At 32.4% G+C, this 18,908-nt stretch overlaps 2 protein-coding genes across 2 annotated transcripts; both read right to left on the bottom strand.

Moving 5' to 3' along the window:
* Positions 1 to 1,152: 1,152 nt before the first annotated feature.
* Positions 1,153 to 1,886, bottom strand: LOC121763885. The gene has a single exon (XM_042159981.1). It carries the CDS (start codon positions 1,801 to 1,803, stop codon positions 1,384 to 1,386), a length of 420 nt encoding a protein of 139 aa, XP_042015915.1. The 5' UTR covers positions 1,804 to 1,886; the 3' UTR covers positions 1,153 to 1,383.
* An 8,269-nt stretch (positions 1,887 to 10,155) lies between these two features.
* LOC121766056 (probable aquaporin PIP2-8) lies at positions 10,156 to 11,436 on the bottom strand. The gene is made up of 4 exons (XM_042162389.1): positions 11,073 to 11,436; positions 10,682 to 10,977; positions 10,470 to 10,610; positions 10,156 to 10,386 (listed from the first exon to the last, which is right to left on the bottom strand). Exons 1-4 carry the CDS (start codon positions 11,368 to 11,370, stop codon positions 10,267 to 10,269), a joined length of 855 nt encoding a protein of 284 aa, XP_042018323.1. The 5' UTR covers positions 11,371 to 11,436; the 3' UTR covers positions 10,156 to 10,266.
* Positions 11,437 to 18,908: the final 7,472 nt, after the last annotated feature.

The following is an 18,908-nucleotide window of genomic DNA, read 5'->3' as shown; positions in this document are numbered from 1 at the left end:
AGTTCAAAATACCTCAAATGATATTAACTTGTAGTTAAAGGACCTAAAATGATAATTTCAAAGTTCACAGACCTAAAATGATACTTTGACAAAGTTCGTGGACCTAAAAAGATGTTCCCTCTTAAAATAAATATATATGCAGTGTTGATCGAGAAGCACGATGCAGGGTTCAAAAAGAAATTCTGGAACACTAGAAAGTGAACTCCCAAGGGGAGTCATCAGATACTCCTTCGAGGTTGTTCATATTGAAAGAGAGGATGGCGTAAACTCTATTCATCATGCTTATGGAACTGTTGTAAAAACTAAGATAAAAGTAAATGAATTGCTTGGCTGATTTTCAAATGAAATGAGGCCATTTTGCAAAATTGGTAACCATGCGATGATGTGGTCCTAGGTTATTGTTGGCTCTTTGTGAGGGGTATAAAGCTCATGTATTTAGAGTCAAATAAACCAAAAATAAAGTTATACTATTAATAAAAATCAATTTTTTTTTATCAATTTAAAAAATATTAATCTAAATAAGAAATTAAATAAAAATAGTCTGAAAATGATGTTCAGTCGAAAGGCCGGGAATGTGGCACGGGCACGAGTCTCACTTGCCACAACGCAAGTGGCCTTCATTCTTCCCCCTATGAGCATTATATGTGTTTCTGCACACAGAATGACGCGCACAGAGTATACATATTTAAACTTTGAGTTCGTCTACAAAATGAGTATACAAATTATGAAAACCACTTAATTATCGCATAGGAAACACGAGAGAACAGAACGGAGGGAGTACTACTTAATTAACGAGCGTAGTTTCCCTCATCTAAGTGGGTAATGAAACTTTCAGGAGTGAGCTCAATGAACTAACTAACTTGGCATACAACAACAACAACTTAGTTTAGTTGCTACTATCAATCTAAGCATCCTCTACATCTCCTTGGATATCGAGTAACAAGAAATTAGGAACAAATCAAGTCCTCTTCGAGCAATCATATACTAATATAGTGACAAGCACAAGCAGGCTAAGAAACATAGTATAGCTTAAAACTGAGCATTAAAATTATCTAATCTTGAAAACCGCAATCAACAACATACAAACTCCCAGCAACAACTCATCCTACACTAAATTCATCTTCAATCTCAAACACAATTTTGAACCCAATCTTTCACCTACCACAAACAATTTAATCAAATTAATTCTTCAATGAAGTTACAATCCGAAGGTGCTAGCAGATATATTGTTCATTAGTGAGGTTGATGTTCAAAATATGAGTTTCATATTCTAAACTAAATATGTGACTTTTAGTCTCAACACTCACATTCCAACAAAAGTGTCACTAATTCATTTATTTTCTGGATACAAAAAAAAGAAGACAAAGTGAAGTAGGAAATCACTCATACACTTTTATTGATCATATTTCGCCTCGCCAGAAACCGTGCCACGGCTGGTGTAACAGCTAAGGTGATCGGAACCCTGACCGGAAACAGAGCTTTATTCAGAAGGATTGCTAGAGCAAGAGCGCCGCCGCTCGATGCCGCCAGCTCGGTCGTACGATTCTTCTCCTTCGCCGGTATTTCTGGAGAGCCTTTCGTCGTTATCTCAGGATTTTCCGGCAACGGATCAGATCTACCGCCATCCTTGGACTTATCCTTGCCAAGATCAGATAAACCAATCCTCTCGAGTATGGATTCGACATCGACGTTGCTGTTAATCGCGACGTAGAGGCCCGAAATTGAGGCTGCGGAGACTGAGCAATGCACCACTACTCCTACTTTACCGTATTTTTTTATAAGCTCTTTGAATCTGGCAGCCATTTTCCAGCTCAAATCTGGAGATGGAGGGTGATTAGGTGGGATGGATCGAGAAGATTGATTGAACGGTGAGGTTTTGGGAATTAGGGTTTTACGAAAGCTTTAATTCTTGCCAAACGGGTAACTGGAAACGGGCCGGGCCGTCTTTGAATTTTCTATTGGGCCTGCATTTTGGACCCATATAACAAGTCAATAAAATATTTTGTTATATAGGAACAATTTCTCAACATTATTCCCCTTTATAAATAGAGTGAACTTTAAAAATGGTTCCTGGACCATGAGTTTATCTCATTCATAGTCCTTGGACTTTAAAAATATCGTCAGACATCCCTGAACTAAGGGTTTATCTCGAAATTGGTCATTTTGTCCTTTTTTTATACGAAAAATACCCTTTTTGAGTGTTTGCGCAATTTGATCTTTTTACACTTTTAACATTTTAAATCTGATATTATTTCAGTGATGTACTAAATCTGATATTATTTCAAAATTATCATTTTTCTTCCCTTTTGTCACCTTCACTTTGTTTCTTTATTTCAATATTAGATTTAATTTTATAAAATTAAATTTTAAATTTAGATTTTTAAATATTAATAAATTTTTTTAATTATTAAAATTATTAAATAAATAAAATTAATGTTTTTAATCAATATTTGATAGTGTCTAATATTTAATCAATAAGGTATGTCGACGCCAACTTAGTTTTAGTCAATATTTAATAGTTTTAATCATAAATAGATCACATAACATGATTATTCTGAAATAAATATGCAACTAATGTAAGACTAATATAATTTTTATTTATTTATTTGAAAACAATCAAAATTAACTAGAAAATTTAAACAAAATACTCCTATATAAAATTTTTAGTAGTATCAAATTTTTAGGCAACTTTATAATATATAATCACAAACAATTATAACAATCGAACGAAGGCTAAGTAGAATAGCTCTTATTTTTCCATCGTGATTAATATTATATTTTGTACTTCTTCGATTCAACTGAATATTATATTAAATAACAAAAATTAATAGTTTTAATCAATATTTATTGTGTCCATGAATTAATATTTTCAATTAATAAAAAATTATTGATATTTAAAAATCTAAATTTAAAATTTAATTTTATAAAATTAAATTTAATATTGAAATAAAGAAACAAAGTGAAGGATGACAAAAGGGAAAACGAAAGAAAATTTTGAAATAATATCAGATTTAGTACATTACTGAACTAATATCATATTTAAAATGTTAAAAGTGTAAAAAGATAAAATTGCCCAAACCCTCAAAAGGGTATTTTCGTATCAAAAAATGACAAAATGACCAATTTCGAGATTAACTCTTAATCCAAGGATGTATCTCGATATTTTTAAAGTCCAGAGACTATGAGCGAGATAAACTCATAGTCTAGGGTACCATTTTTGAAGTTCACTCTTATAAATATGAAAACTTGTGTTAGTAAACAACATGGTACGGACATAGTTATATACTAATAGTACCAATATTTTTAGTTTTTCTTTTAATGTATGGAAATAGTTATATATAATCTGATTTTTTTTAAATACGATAATCTGAATTTTTTATAGGAGATGAAAATGTTCATATAATTTATTTAGGAAAGAGATATTTATGTTTATATGTTTAAAAGGGTATATTTTTTTCGAATATTCACTCTTAAAATCACATTAACGTGCATAGAATTTATCCTAGTGATTTCTGTGTTGGTTTTGGCATTCAAGAATGAAAAGGAAAAATAGGAGGAAGGGCGGAATAAAATTTTGGTGAAGTTTCCTGAATGATCCATCTTTTATCTAAATTATTAGTGCTTCAGCTAAAGTTCATTGATGTGGAGTATCATACATGACAAACATAATCATTTCATTTTCCATTATTATAGTAGTATCAAGGTTCATTGAAATTTTATTTTGTCTTCATGTAAAGCGGTCAAGGTTCTTTTAATCCTCTCTAGAAAATTGCAGAGACCTTTTCCGATTATGGTTGCCTTTGGATAAAGCATATTTTCTTCCCACATATAGGTTTACACGCGGCTTTCTTATATTGGACTCAGCCAAGCTCATGATCAGATAGGATTCCATATCATTCCTTTTTGCGCTCATTTTTGTTGGATTTGATGTGCTATTGTTACTTTTCTTTCTCTATCTTCATATATATATATATATATATATATACTCTAATCAATATCAAACCAGTCTTAAACCTTAAAGGCCGAACAACATCATTATAAGACAACCTGGAGTTCATTATAATGAACTAATAACAAACTTATAATGAACTTCAGATCTTTATATTATGCTAGATGATGTCATTGTTTTTATATCTTTGAATTCCCTATAATGAACTACAAATAAAATTGTAATTAACTCCGCATTATTTTATAATGATGTGTTTGGTGTTTAGCGTTTAAAATTAGTTTGGTATATAAAACAACCATATATATATATATATATAGGGGTGCATTATAATGATAACTCAAATTTCTGTAATAACCCTATAACTAAATCTGGACCATACATTTTTAAAATCACGTGGTCTAGATTCAAACTTAGATTTACTTCATAAAAAAAGCGCGGGGTAAATATGTTATTTCACTCATGATAAAATTTACGTATCCAAATTTTGCTCATTTAATTTCTGAATTTCGCTCATTTTATCATTTTATCAGTCAGTCAAAAGTATCATTTTATCAACTCAGAGTATCATTCTATGTAATAAACCTAACATATATCATTTTATCAGTCAGTCAAAAGTATCATTTTATCAACTCAGAGTATCATTCTATCCGGCAAAACTATCATTCTATGCAATAAACCTATCATTTTATCATTTTATCAGTCAGTCAAAAGTATCATTTTATCAACTCAGAGTATCATTCTATCCGGCAAAACTATCATTCTATGCAATAAACCTAACATATATAATTTTATCAGTCAGTCAAAAGTATAATTTTATCAACTCATAGTATCATTCTATACGGCAAAACTATCATTCTATGCAATAAACCTAATATAATCGGCACAATACATAATATACAAACCTACAAAGCAGTAAACGTATCATTTTATCAACTCAGAGTATCATTTTTATAAGGTTACTGTCATTTTATCCGCTTAGATTATCATTTTATCAGGTAAAAGTATCATTTTATTAAACAAAAATGTCATTTTATACACCAAAAATACCTATCATTCTATCGGCTGAAAGTATCATTCTACCCGGCAAAACTATCATTCTATCGGCTGAAAGTATCATTCTATCCGGTAAAACTATCATTTTATGCAGTAAACCTAACATTTATAAGCTAAAAGTATCATTTTATCAACTCAGAGTATCATTCTATCCGGAAAAACTATCATTTTTATAAGGTTTCTGTAATTTTATCCGCTTAGATTATCATTTTATCAGGTAAAAGTATCATTTTATTAAACAAAAATGTCATTTTATACACCAAAAATACCTATCATTCTATCGGCTGAAAGTATCATTCTACCCGGTAAAACTATCATTCTATCGGCTGAAAGTATCATTCTATTCGGCAAAACTATCATTTTATGCAGTAAACCTAACATTTATAAGCTAAAAGTATCATTTTATCGACTCAGAGTATCATTCTATCCGGCAAAACTATCATTCTATGCAATAAACCTATCATTTTATCAGTCAGTCAAAAGTATCATTTTATCAACTCAGAGTATCATTCTATCCGACAAAACTATCATTCTATGCAATAAACCTATCATTTTATCATTTTATCAGTCAGTCAAAAGTATTATTTTATCAACTCAGAGTATTATTCTATCCGGCAAAACTATCATTCTATGCAATAAACCTATCATTTTATCATTTTATAATTTTACGTGATATTTGGCAAAATTCAGGAATTAAATGATGGAAATGACAGTTTTACCCCGCGCTTTTTTTTATGAAGTAAATCTAAGTTTGAATCTCAAAACTATCATTCTATGCAATAAACTAATCATTTTCTCATTTTACGTGATATTTGGCCAAATTCAAAAATTAAATGAGAGAAATGACAGTTTTACCCCCGCGCTTTTTTTTATGAAGTAAATCTAAGTTTGAATCTCAACCGCATGATTAGAAATATGTGTGGTCCATATTTGGTTATAGGGTTATTACGATATTTAGGGGTTATCATATGATCACGACTCTATCTATATATATATATATAGAGAGAGAGAGAGAGAGTTGTGATCATATGATAACCCCTAAATCACGTAATAACCCTATAACCAAATCTGGACCACACGTTTTTAAAATCACGCGGTCTAGATTCAAACTTAGATTTACTTCATAAAAAAATGCGCGGGGGGTAAATATGTCATTTCGCTCATTTAAATTTCTGAATTTCGCTCCATTCTTTATCTCTTTCTCAGTTCGATTCTTTCCTATTCTCCGCGATTTGGTTTCAGATTTCCATAATCTCCAGATTTCCTTCCGATTATTTCCATAGACTCCAGATTTCCTTCCGATTATTTCCATAGAGATTTCCTTCCGATTATTTCAATAGACTCCACATTTCCTTCCGATTTGGTTCATTATTCAAAAATCTCCAGATTTTCATTGATTATCTGTTCAATACCTGTCAAAATTTGCTTCGATGGAGAACGTAGCAAATAACGAAGGTAATGATCATTATCTATTATTTAGCTTATTGATTGTGTTCATATTTTATTTTATTGATTGTTTTGATTCGTGTATTGAATTTTATTTTTGATGAATATTAGCTGTCGATTGGTTTGTGTTTCTGATGTACTGAAATTCTTATTTAATTAAATTATGTATTGCCGTTTTTGTGTTAAGATGATAGTTTTGGCTTATAAATTTTAGGTTTGCATCATAAAATGATAGTTTTGCCGAATACAATGATATTCTGAGTTGATAGTTTTGGTGTATAAAATGACATTTTTTTAATAAAATGATACTTTTACCTGATAAAATGATAATATAAGCGGATAAAATGATAGTAACCTTATAAAAATGATAGTTTAGCTAAAGAAATTGCATATAAGCTGATAAAATGATACTTTAACGTGACAAAATGACATAAAACTGATAAAATGATAGTTTTGTCGGATAGAATGATACTTTTAGCCGATAGAATGATAGTTTTGCCGGGTAGAATGATACTTTCAGCCGATATAATGGTAGGTATTTTTGGTGTATAAAGTGACATTTTTGTTTAATAAAATGATACTTTTACCTGATAAAATGATAATCTAAGCGGATAAAATGACAGTAAGCTTATAAAAATGATAGTTTAGCTGAAGAAATTGCATATAAGCTGATAAAATGATACTTTAACGTGACAAAATGACATAAAACTGATAAAATGATAGTTTTGCCGGATAGAATGATACTTTCAGCCGATAGAATGATAGTTTTGCCGGGTAGAATGATACTTTCAGCCGATAGAATGATAGGTATTTTTGGTGCATAAAATGACATTTTTGTTTAATAAAATGATACTTTTACCTGATAAAATGATAATCTAAGCGGATAAAATGACAGTAAGCTTATAAAAATGATAGTTTAGCTGGAGAAATTGCATATAAGCTGATAAAATGATACTTTAACGTGACAAAATGACATAAAACTGATAAAATGATAGTTTTGCCGGATAGAATGATACTTTCAGCCGATAGAATGATAGTTTTGCTGGGTAGAATGATACTTTCAGCCGATAGAATGATAGGTATTTTTGGTGTATAAAATGACATTTTTGTTTAATAAAATGATACTTTTACCTGATAAAATGATAATCTAAGCGGATAAAATGACAGTAAGCTTATAAAAATGATAGTTTAGCTGAAGAAATTGCATATAAGCTGATAAAATGATACTTTAACGTGACAAAATGACATAAAACTGATAAAATGATAGTTTTGCCGGATAGAATGATAGTTTTGCCGGGTAGAATGATACTTTCAGCCGATAGAATGATAGGTATTTTTGGTGTATAAAATGACATTTTTGTTTAATAAAATGATACTTTTACCTTATAAAATGATAATCTAAGCGGATAAAATGACAGTTAGCTTATAAAAATGATAGTTTAGCTGAAAAAATTGCATATAAGCTGATAAAATGATACTTTAACGTGACAAAATGACATAAAACTGATAAAATGATAGTTTTTCCGGATAGAATGATACTTTCAGCCGATAGAATGATAGTTTTGCTGGGTAGAATGATACTTTCAGCCGATAGAATGAAAGGTATTTTTGGTGTATAAAATGACATTTTTGTTTAATAAAATGATACTTTTACCTTATAAAATGATAATCTAAGCGGATAAAATGACAGTAACCTTATAAAAATGATACTCTGAGTTGATAAAATGATACGTTTACTGCTTTGTGATAAAATGATAGGTTTATTTCATAGAATGATAGTTTTGCCGGATAGAATGATACTCTGAGTTGATAAAATGATACTTTTGACTGACTGATAAAATGATATATGTTAGGTTTATTGCATAGAATGATAGTTTTGCCGGATAGAATGATACTCTGAGTTGATAAAATGATACTTTTGACTGACTGATAAAATGATAAAATGAGTGAAATTCAGAAATTAAATGAGCGAAGGATACGTAAATTTTATCATGAGCGAAATGACATATTTACCGCCGCGCTTTTTTTTATGAAGTAAATCTAAGTTTGAATCTAGACCGCGTGATTTTAAAAATGTATGGTCCAGATTTAGTTATATAGTTATTACGGAAATTAAGGTTATCATTATAATGCACCCCTATATATATACTGGTTAAATAAAAGATACTACTGTATTAAGTATTAACACATGATCAAATACTAGTACAACACCACCACCTTGTTCGTGATTAATAAGTCTACTTAGAGTGGGTATTAATGATATAAAAAATCTCAGTTCAAATCTATGCTTAAATTTTCAAGCATCATATTTTTTTTTCATCTCGTGTTATTACTATAAAAAATGAATTTATAACTGCACTATTTTACACCCTGCAAATGGTTGGTGGTTGCCATGAATTCAAATCATGAGCAATCAAAAAGTTCATCATTAATCGAGTTCCGTCCAACAAAAAAAGTTTATCAATAGTGAGTAAAACATGATGAAAGCTAATGCTTTGAGTGTGCATTAATTACTTCTTCAAATTGAACTCATGATATCTTAATTTTGAAGCATCACTTTTTAGCATGATTGGTAATTACGTTCCACTTAAGTTATAAGTAAAACTGATAGAAATCCATGAGTTCCATCCTAAAACCAGTTGGTAATAGGAGGAGTGACTCATGTGATTTATATAGTGGATTAAGCTCTTTGTGTACACCGATGTGAGATATTTTTATATTCATTTTATGTTTCAATTGTCAACACCCTACCTCAAACCCTTCAAGGTGAATCTTGGAGGGGTTGGACTTTTTTATGATCGATTGGACAATCAGCCCAATTTTTTTTTCGATCGGTTGGACCACTGGCCCAAATTTTCAGCCCAGTTATACTGCTGGGTCAGTCATTTTTTTCGGTTTCAGCCCAGATATACTGTTGGGTCAGTTAAATATGACCCACAGTCGGTGACCCGCTCTGATACCATGATAGAAATCCATGGGTTCCATTCTAAAACCAATTGGTAATAGGAGGAGTGGCACATGTGATTTATATACTAGTTTCAATTTTCTTTTAACACCGACGTGGGACAATTATATGTTATTTTTCTAGTTTCAATTGCCAACACCCTCCCTCAAACCCTTCAAGGTGAACTTGAACTTGGAGGGGTTGGACTTTTTTTCGATCGATTGGACAACTGACCCAATTTTTTTTCCGATCGGTTGGACCACTAGCCCAAATTTTCAGTCCAGTTATACTACTGGGTCAATCATTTTTTTTTTATTTCAGCCCAGATATACTGCTGGGTCAGTTAAATATGACCCATAGTCGGCAACCCGCTCTGATACCATGATAAACGGGTTTTGGGAATAATGTTTCACTCTCTTTTCATTGATTTGAGTACACATTTACATGCCTCTTATAGGCCCAAGAATACAATTTAGGGTACATTCATTACCCTAGCCTAATCTTGGCAAGAATCAATTATTAATTACTCAATGATTGAAGGTTAATCATAGTATGTTGAAGGTTAATCATAGTATGTTGAAGGCAAGAATACAAGGCAAGAATCAATTACTAATTACTAATTAGTGAAGAATATTGAAGGTTAATCATAGTATGTTGTAAGTACAGAACATTATACTACTGTTCGGCAGTTTGCTAATCATAATATAATTAATATACTCCTACTAGAGTAAATATAGAATTGAAAGCTTTAGGGGAAGAGAGATAGAGAAGAAAAATATGGAGAAACAGATAATTATAACTGTACGAAGGGATTCACGCAAAGAAAACATATAGATAATAAATAAATTAATAAGCCAATTCTGCATATAGCGTCTCAGTTGCTGGGATTGCTCCTGAATGATCCCAGCGCCTTGATGGCGGCGGCCCTCAATATGTACTGGTGGTACGCCGCAGCGGCCAGAGCTCCCACGAACGGTCCCACCCAGAATATCCACTGCCATTCCAATTCACACACATTAATTACAACACAAACTCATTCTACAATTATTCAAAAATTAACCTCAAATTAATCCTCACATGATCATCCCAAACTTTTCCGTTGTTGTAGATAACCGCAGCACCGAAGCTTCTCGCCGGATTGATTCCTGTTCCGGTGATGGGGATCGTCGCCAAATGAACCATGAACACCGCAAATCCGATCGGGAGTGGTGCCAAGACCTAAAAAAATCAAAGAGAGAAAAAAAATGTGAGGATATTGATAAAACGATGAGCAGTGCAGTAGAGCTTACAGGAACGTGAGAGTCACGTGCGCTCCTCTTGGGGTCGGTGGCGGAGAAGACGGTGTAGACGAGCACGAAGGTGCCAATGATCTCAGCGCCAAGTGCAGTTCCGGTGTTGTACCCTGCGCTAACCGAGTTAGCTCCGCCGCCGAGCTTGTTGTAGTAGCTTTTCATGAAAGCTTTCACCAAACCCACGCCGCAGATAGCGCCCAAGCTCTGAGCTACGATATACGCCACAGCCCGAATCAGCGAGACCTTCCGGGCCAGGAACAGCCCGAATGTCACCGCAGGGTTGATGTGCCCACCTGTTTTTCATTTCAACGCTTACTTTTAATTTTTAAGCTTCTCACAATTTGGGGATTTTTCTAGGGTTTTGAAAGAAAGAAAGAAAGAAATGAACCTGAGATTCCGGCGGTGCAGTAGACGAGGATGAAGATCATGCCGCCGAAAGCCCAGGCGATGCCGAGGATGCCGACGCCGTCGCACTGGTCGGCGGCGTTGAGCTTCTTGTGGCCGATGACGGTGGCGACGGTTACGTAGAGGAAGAGGAGGGTGGCGATGAACTCGGCGATGAGGGCTCTGTAGAAGGACCAGAGCTTGAGCTCGCCTAAGTCCAGCAGCGGCGCAGGCGGTGGGTCCACGTAGTCCTTGCCGTGGTGGTGGTGGACCTCCGGCTCTTCGCTCACATCCTTCGTCATGTCTGCTTCGTTCCTACTTTCTCTCTCTATCGGCTGTATTGCTGTTGGTGGAGTCTGGTTTTAGCAAGAACAAGAAGGTGGAGTTTATAAGCATGGAGAAGAATAGACTATTATTACTATTTCGTCCTTATTACTCTCTCCGTCCCAATAAATATGAAACGTTTGCTTTTCGACACGAGATTTTATGTAGTTTTGTTTTGTGAGTTAAAGTAGAGAGAGTAAAGTAAGAGATAGGGAAAAGTAGAGAAAGTTCTTTCCATTTTAGGAAACGTTTCATTTTAAATGGGACAACCCAAAAAGGAAAACGTTTTATTTTTAATAGGATAGAGAGAGTACTTGCTTATTACTTGTCACTAGCTTTTTTAGTTCGTCTACCAATATTGTCACACTTATTACATTTTATTACTCCATCGTCGGCGAATAAGAGTCACATTTATTTTCGGCACGAATTTAAAGAAATATTAAAAAAAGTTGGTGGAAGAAAAGTAGTGTAATATGGGTCTAATTTGTAAACATTGTATTTATTTTAAATGATATATGAGTGAATGATTTAGTTGAATACGAAGTCTTTTATATTTATAGTAATTATAAATTGAGATTCCTATTCACGGACGACCAAAATAGAACGAGATTTGTATTCACATACGATCAAAGTAGGACCCACATTTCTTCAACACACTTTCTATTAGTACCTTTTTTTAAATACCGAATCAACTTACTGCAAGTATTGGCGGACGAATCAAACCCAGGACGTTAGGGTGTCCACTATAAGGCGGACACGCCCAATAGCCCCGCCCCAGTTTTTGTCCATAGCTCCAATTTAGTTGTCCACAGTCCCAAAATTCTATTTCCGCCACTATGGTGGACACCTCCAATAGCCCCCAAATTTTATAATCAAAACAGGTAATATTCGCTGCCATAGCCCGATTCCTGAGAGTCGGGTGATTCGTCATCGCCTCGGTGCATTTTTAGAGAGTGGTTGTGTAGATAGTGAGTGGATGTATTTTGTAAAAATGGTGAAAAATAGGTGGTGGGGAGTGGTATTTATTGAGGTAAATAAAAAAAATAAAAAAAATTCGAAATTGAATCCGCCGCGCCGGTTGTCCGCCCCCTATGGGCGCCGCGCCTATAGGCGCGGCTAATTCTCTCCAGCCGCGGGCTCGCCCCAACCCTGCCTATCCCGCGTCCGCCACCCCTAACGCCCCCAAATGTTGTCCGCCCGCCCTCCGGACAAACTTCCCCACTATAGCCGCCCGCCCTCCGCCCTCCGCCCTAACCCGCGGCTATAGCCGCGGGCTGTCCATAGTGGACACTCTTATTATGCAATTGGCCTATAATAAGAATGTTCATGGTTAATTAATTACACGAATTTCAAGAGGGGCCGACATGTTCAGTTCCTTTATCTTTATTTCGATTATTATTAATGAGGAAACCTTACAATTAATGTTTTATGTTGTTTGGGATAGTTACTAGTTAAGTGATTTTTGGCCATGAGTCTAGTCTCCATTGATAGTAGTATGATTCTAAGTTCATACTTATATATCACGCCTCTCTTTTGCAATATTTCAATCGTTTAAAGTACTACTAGTACTTAATAAGTAAAAAAATTATTATCTTTACAAAATTTAAGAAAGTCCAAATTAATACTATTCTCATACTAATAAAATACTATGTGAAAGTTCAATTGTATGGGTTTTTTAAGAGAGAGAGAGAGATGGAATGGTGGGGATAAAGTGGGGGGGTTTGGTAATGAGTGTGAGAGAATGATGTATTGATCTGTACATATGGTTGTGCTTAGCTGAAGGCAGGTCCATACCATCGCAGCCAATCCAAATTCCAACGGTTACATGTCCTTTTCGGATTCAGTCCTTCATCGATCGTTTCTTATTTTTCCCCAACGGTTCCATGTTTTTTTCGTCCCTGTTCTTCATCTTTTACCTTGGATACTCCAGTACCAGTTCCCACGTGATTTTCAAATTCAAATGCCAATTTCTTTGTTTTCTTTTTACTAATCATTTAATGCTTTCCCTATTCTACAGTATTTTATTTCTAAATCCAATTGTTTGGCAAATTTTGTTATCTCTCGTCCACTAAAATATGTAGGAGTAGTTACTTTTTATTACGAGTACTATATTACAATTTGTGTATGCATTTGTTCTTATATTTTAGTGTTAATTTAACATTTTAATAGTAAAACTTATGTCATCCATCATGTCTGCAATTTAAAACATTGTAATTTTGTCAAGTATATATACTGATGCTTAATAACTAAGACTATTATATTAAGAGTTTGTGTATTATTTCACTAATATAATTCATCATTATGAAAAATTAGTCATGCAACGTGTGTGTGATATGTAATCAGTCAAATTTGTGGAGGGTCCGTTCGGTATCGCGGAATTGGGGCCTTGGAATTGAAATTGGAATTAGAATTGGAGTCATTGCTCGGCTCGGTACCACAAAAACATACGGATTCGGAACTGAATTGTAATTTCACAAACTCCAATTCCAAACCAAAACAAAAGAATTTCAATTCTAGCGGGTCAAATTTGATAAAAAGCGCGGATCTTTTCCGGGTCTAATGTGCAAACGGGGACATATAAAAAAAAGATTTCTCTTCTCACTTCTTGATCTGCGTTGTGCCCTAGTGGCATATTCTCTTTTTTCAATTGAGTTCTGCCCTGGCCACGGTCGATTGATTGATAATCAAGATCCAAATTTTTTCATCAATCCAATCTGTTGAGTATCGTGTTCGATTAAAAGCCAATGGAAAGCCAAAGTGAAGTTCTAAATTTTTGGTTGAATTTCATTGAAATTATGTTGTTTCGAATATTTTTTGTGTTCAACTTTCAGAGTTAAATCTGGTTATTCAGAAAATTTGTGTTCTTTTTTTTTTATTTTTATTTTATTTTTATTTTTATTTTTATTTTTATTTTTATTTTTATTTTTATTTTTATTTTTATTTTTATTTTTTATGTTAATTTGGTTCTTTGTAGTAGTTTATTTGTGTTATTTGTATTGAGTTTTTTATGTCTTTAAACTGTTTGACACAAAGCCTCAAACAAAATTTAAATGGGTTTTTAGCATTTAAAGCTTCTAAAGTCTAAACAAGAAACACAATCCTTTGTTTGACAAAAAGGCCAACGCCGACTCAAAATTTTGTAGATGTTTAAACATTACGCAATTTTTTTTAAATTTTTTTGTTAATTTTAGAGTTATCAAATAAATAAAGGATTTTGAAATTACAATTCAATTCCTTCTAATTCAATTTCATAGAATTCTAATTCAATTCAATTCCAATTTCGTGTACCAACGGACCCGAAACATAATTCAAATCGTAGTTTTGTAGAAAATGTGAAATTTTTCAGTAGACTCAATTGAATCTTTGACTTCCCCATTGAGAGTCTCAATATTTAATGTCTATCGACGGTCAAAATATAATTATTTCAAAAGTATACTTATGGGTAATGTTAATGTATTAAATTGTTATCATTTGTATTTTATCTCATGGTCTTCTCTTACCACAATCATACTCATAAATGATCAATGTATTTCTCTTTTTAAAGACCAATATATATAAGAAAAATAAATTGATACGAGAACTAACAATTGTAAAATTCGTGAATGGGACTTTGTTAATTACTCTTGATTAAGCAAATGTAATGACTAGGGATGTCAATGCAGCTCGCAATATGTAGTCTGGTCCGAATAGCCCGCTAAATATATAGGGTTAGGGTCAAAAATTTCTAGCGAGATAAAATTACAGCCCGATTAGCCCACACATGATTAACATGTAACCCGTTAGGGCCAAACTCAAAAACTGGATGGGCTGGCCCGAAAACCCGATAAAATTTCTATTATTCTATTCGTTTGATTCCTAATCCGACCCTTCGTTGATTATTTTTATAATATAGATAACTAAAAAAACGAACTTTCAATTTTATACTAAATACTATATTATATTAAATAAATTAAAAACTTCAAATTCACTAAAAATATTTAACTTTCTAAAACATACGTTAAAATTTTAGAAATATGTTTATGTTTTATTTTGCATAAATTCAAATATTAGTATTTGATCATGTTTATGTTTGAGTTTAAGCATATATCTCAAATTTATCATAATTAATAGTATTTTACATTTTATAAATATAACTAATTTTTATCATTATTTATTGGATTGATCGCATGCTAATTTTATCAGTAGCAACCCAATTAATCTGCTAGTCTAGACCGAAACCCGAACTTTTAGAGTTAGGATTGAACTTTTATAATCCAAATAAATCACCATTCGGTTAGCTTCCGACCCCATTGACATCCAATATGACAAATGAATGGGCTGGTGGAATAGATAGGAAATGCTATAATCATCATTACATAAGAGAAAGTTTGATAAATGTGGATGTGTTACCTAACACAAGCTAATTGGGTGTAATTTGTTTGTGAAATAAAGAAAAATGTAGTACTACTACTTTTTACGTCTTATATTTACCGATATTGAATTAATCGCCGTGGATGATTCTCAAGATCAAACCTTTTTTTAAAAGTGAAATCATTTTTCTTAACCTAAAAGCTTACTCAAGGGTGTGTACTTGGTTTAAAAACAAAGACAAAGGACACTAAAATATAACTTAGGTGCTAATGATAAAGAAGTTTCACTCGCCAAAAACACATACAATGAGGAATAACTATTCTTCTATAAGATAAAGACACGCTTTTTAGTTTTTTATGCATAGATCCAAATACATCCATGCTCAATATGAATCATTTGGTACATATAATATCATAATATGTTGTATACATATGGAATATAATTAATTATTGATGTATATATGGTTAAAATTAACTAGCTTGATTTTTATTTTAGTTCGTCATTGAATCATAGCTTGACTGCTTCAGCACACTTTATGTTTATAAAATAAAATAAAAAAGTTGGAAGAAACTTTGGAGACTACATATTAAAAAGTAAAAAATGACATAACTTATCACATTACTCTTCACGACCTTAGCATATATACTTCAATATTCGAAAATTTTTCAAGACAGAGCTTATCTGTGACCACATTATGTTAGAGATTAGGTGGAATCGTTGTCAATTATGCTGTCCCTTATTTGGAACTGTCACTATCCATTTAACTCTTATTTAATTTAGAGGCAATATAGAGTGATCGAGTATGATACTCAACAATGATAGGAAAAAAAGATTTGCTATGGGGTAAAGTCACGGCATACAATTGAAGATATTACAATTAAATGACAAATTGTTTTTTCTTATGAGAATTTCAATTTTGTTTTACACAAAGGAATGAGGTAGAGTATCAACGGAAAACTTTGAAGATGGATATAATGAATACTAATTCAAATCCATATCAATAATTATTAGCGTTAATTTGTAGTAATAGACATGTTAACGCATGTTTGAGGTACTTCATATGCTTTGATAGCGAATGCGAGTTGTATAAATTTTCATTATATTTTTAATGAAGCATATGTATAATACAAGGTGATCATATAATAAAAGTTCAAATGCAAAACATTAAAATTGTCTGGTTCATGTGATAAACAGCTGGCCATCATGTTTTTTATAAGAAAATAGAGAGGCAAAAAAAAGGGAATTATAGGACCACTTTCTCCTCACTTTTATCTCTCTTGTGCTATATATTAATAATTGAGTTGAGCCCATCTTGATTCTTCACCATGCATTTCAGTTTTATTCTTATTTATTATTACTCCCTCTATTACACTAGTAGAGACGGTTATTTTTTAGCGCGCAATTTAAAAAAAATTGTACTAGTAAGCTAAGTAATTAAAGAATAAAGTAGGAAATGAAAGAAGCAGAGAGATGAAAAGAGAATAAAGTAATAAAAAGTAATGTAAGTGAGAAGAAATGTGTTGATTTTTACTAAAAAATGAAATAACTAAATTACAATGGAACGTATTAAAATAACAAAGTGACACTCCACTACTATGAAACAGATGGAGTACGCTATAATTGTGTTTTTTTTTTTGTATAAATAAAGTTTATACACACAAAATCTACTTACATTTAATGAATTATATTGTGATTTATGCATATAATGGAAGTGGCTGGAGCAATATATATGCATCTTTTTCTCTTTGTTTATAAAAAAGATTGTTTTAGAGTGAAGCCGATGTTTAAAAAAGTAAATAGAGAAGAATAAATATTGCATAATGATTTGGTAGACATTTCTAGAGAACCGTTGGCGATATTCTAATTATTGTAAAGTGAATTTTCAAATTTATAGACGTTGAACATACAGTAAAATATTATATTAATGTTTTCCAAAGTTAATAACTTGGACTTGATGGTATCATTTATATCAATATTACCAATAATTAAATACCGGTAATCATAAGCTTCCTGCTAGGATTCTTAAAATTATTGGTTACAAAACTATATCCGCACAAATTAATTATCTGAGTTATTATATTTGAGTCCCGCATGTGGTGGGACTCGAACCTTGCTCATTGGGACAAATCTATCCATCCGGAAACAACTGAGGTACGTCCTGCAGACATATTTGAGTTATTATCTCATATTTGGATTTGTGTTTTACGGAAAGCTAAATACATGCCTTAGTGTATCGATAAGAGATCCCGAGCTGAACATACACTATTATAGAGGCCAATTTCAAAGTTCAAACTAAGCCAACATTCCTTCACCCTGATTATTGTAAAAGAGCCTATACCCTGTGAATATTAATTTGGAAAACCCTGCCACTTTATGTCTATATCCTTCTACGAAAATCGCAATCGAAATCCTAGCTTAGATATATATAAATTTCTAGCTAAACTATCTGGCTCAGTTTCTAAATCAGCCCAATAAAAATTATATTGGCCCACATCTCTTCACTCCACCGGAAACCAATCCATACTTTATTGGGCCAAATTCACCAGTATTTACATAAAGACTCCTTATTTTTTTTTTATTATTATTAGTGGAGTATAAAATATTGCTGTCTCTATTCGTCTATTACACCTTAGCGTGTTTATTTTTAAAAATTAACTCATATTTAATTTTTAGGGGTAAATATACTGTAATTTTTCAAAATGACTGTTTCTTACAATATCCAAATACTACATCAAAACAAAATTACTCCACAAGGTGGTCGATGATAATTCACAGCATATTGTGCTAAGTTACTAAGTATCTAAACAAATGCTTTTATTTATTATAAGAATGAATTAAGAATGTTTATAGTAGTATATTTAGTTGAAACATAGCTATAATTTGTAGGAAGGCGTGTGGTATATGCATGACTACATGTGAGAGGCACAAGACGGTGATTGGAAATTACATGGCCGCGTGTGGAAGCCACGATATTATATATATCATCTTGGAAATATGGTCGCATTCAATTGCTATAAGATAATTTACCAAATACTAGTATAAACTAATCAAATTTTATTTCCAAAAATCAATTGAGAAATAATTAAATTAAGATTTGATTGCAAAAAAGTCCGCTATGTATTATGTATCACTAATGTTTTTCTATCAAACGATGATGTTTTAGACG

The sequence above is a fragment of the Salvia splendens genome, chromosome 14 (genome assembly GCF_004379255.2).
Source record: "Salvia splendens isolate huo1 chromosome 14, SspV2, whole genome shotgun sequence".
Classification (NCBI taxonomy): Eukaryota; Viridiplantae; Streptophyta; class Magnoliopsida; order Lamiales; family Lamiaceae; genus Salvia; species Salvia splendens.
Note: the sequence above shows the minus strand (reverse complement) of the source record. Positions and strands in the feature narration are given on the sequence as shown.

Coding starts and splice junctions, on each gene's coding strand:
- LOC121763885 (XM_042159981.1), bottom strand. CDS start 1,803: ATGGCTGCCAGATTCAAAGAGCTTATAAAAAAATACGGTAAAGTAGGA.
- LOC121766056 (XM_042162389.1), bottom strand. CDS start 11,370: ATGACGAAGGATGTGAGCGAAGAGCCGGAGGTCCACCACCACCACGGC. Junction 10,611..10,681: donor CACGTGACTCTCACGTTCCT/GTAAGCTCTACT, acceptor TGATTTTTTTAG/GTCTTGGCACCACTCCCGAT. Junction 10,387..10,469: donor GAAAAGTTTGGGATGATCAT/GTGAGGATTAAT, acceptor TTGGAATGGCAG/TGGATATTCTGGGTGGGACC.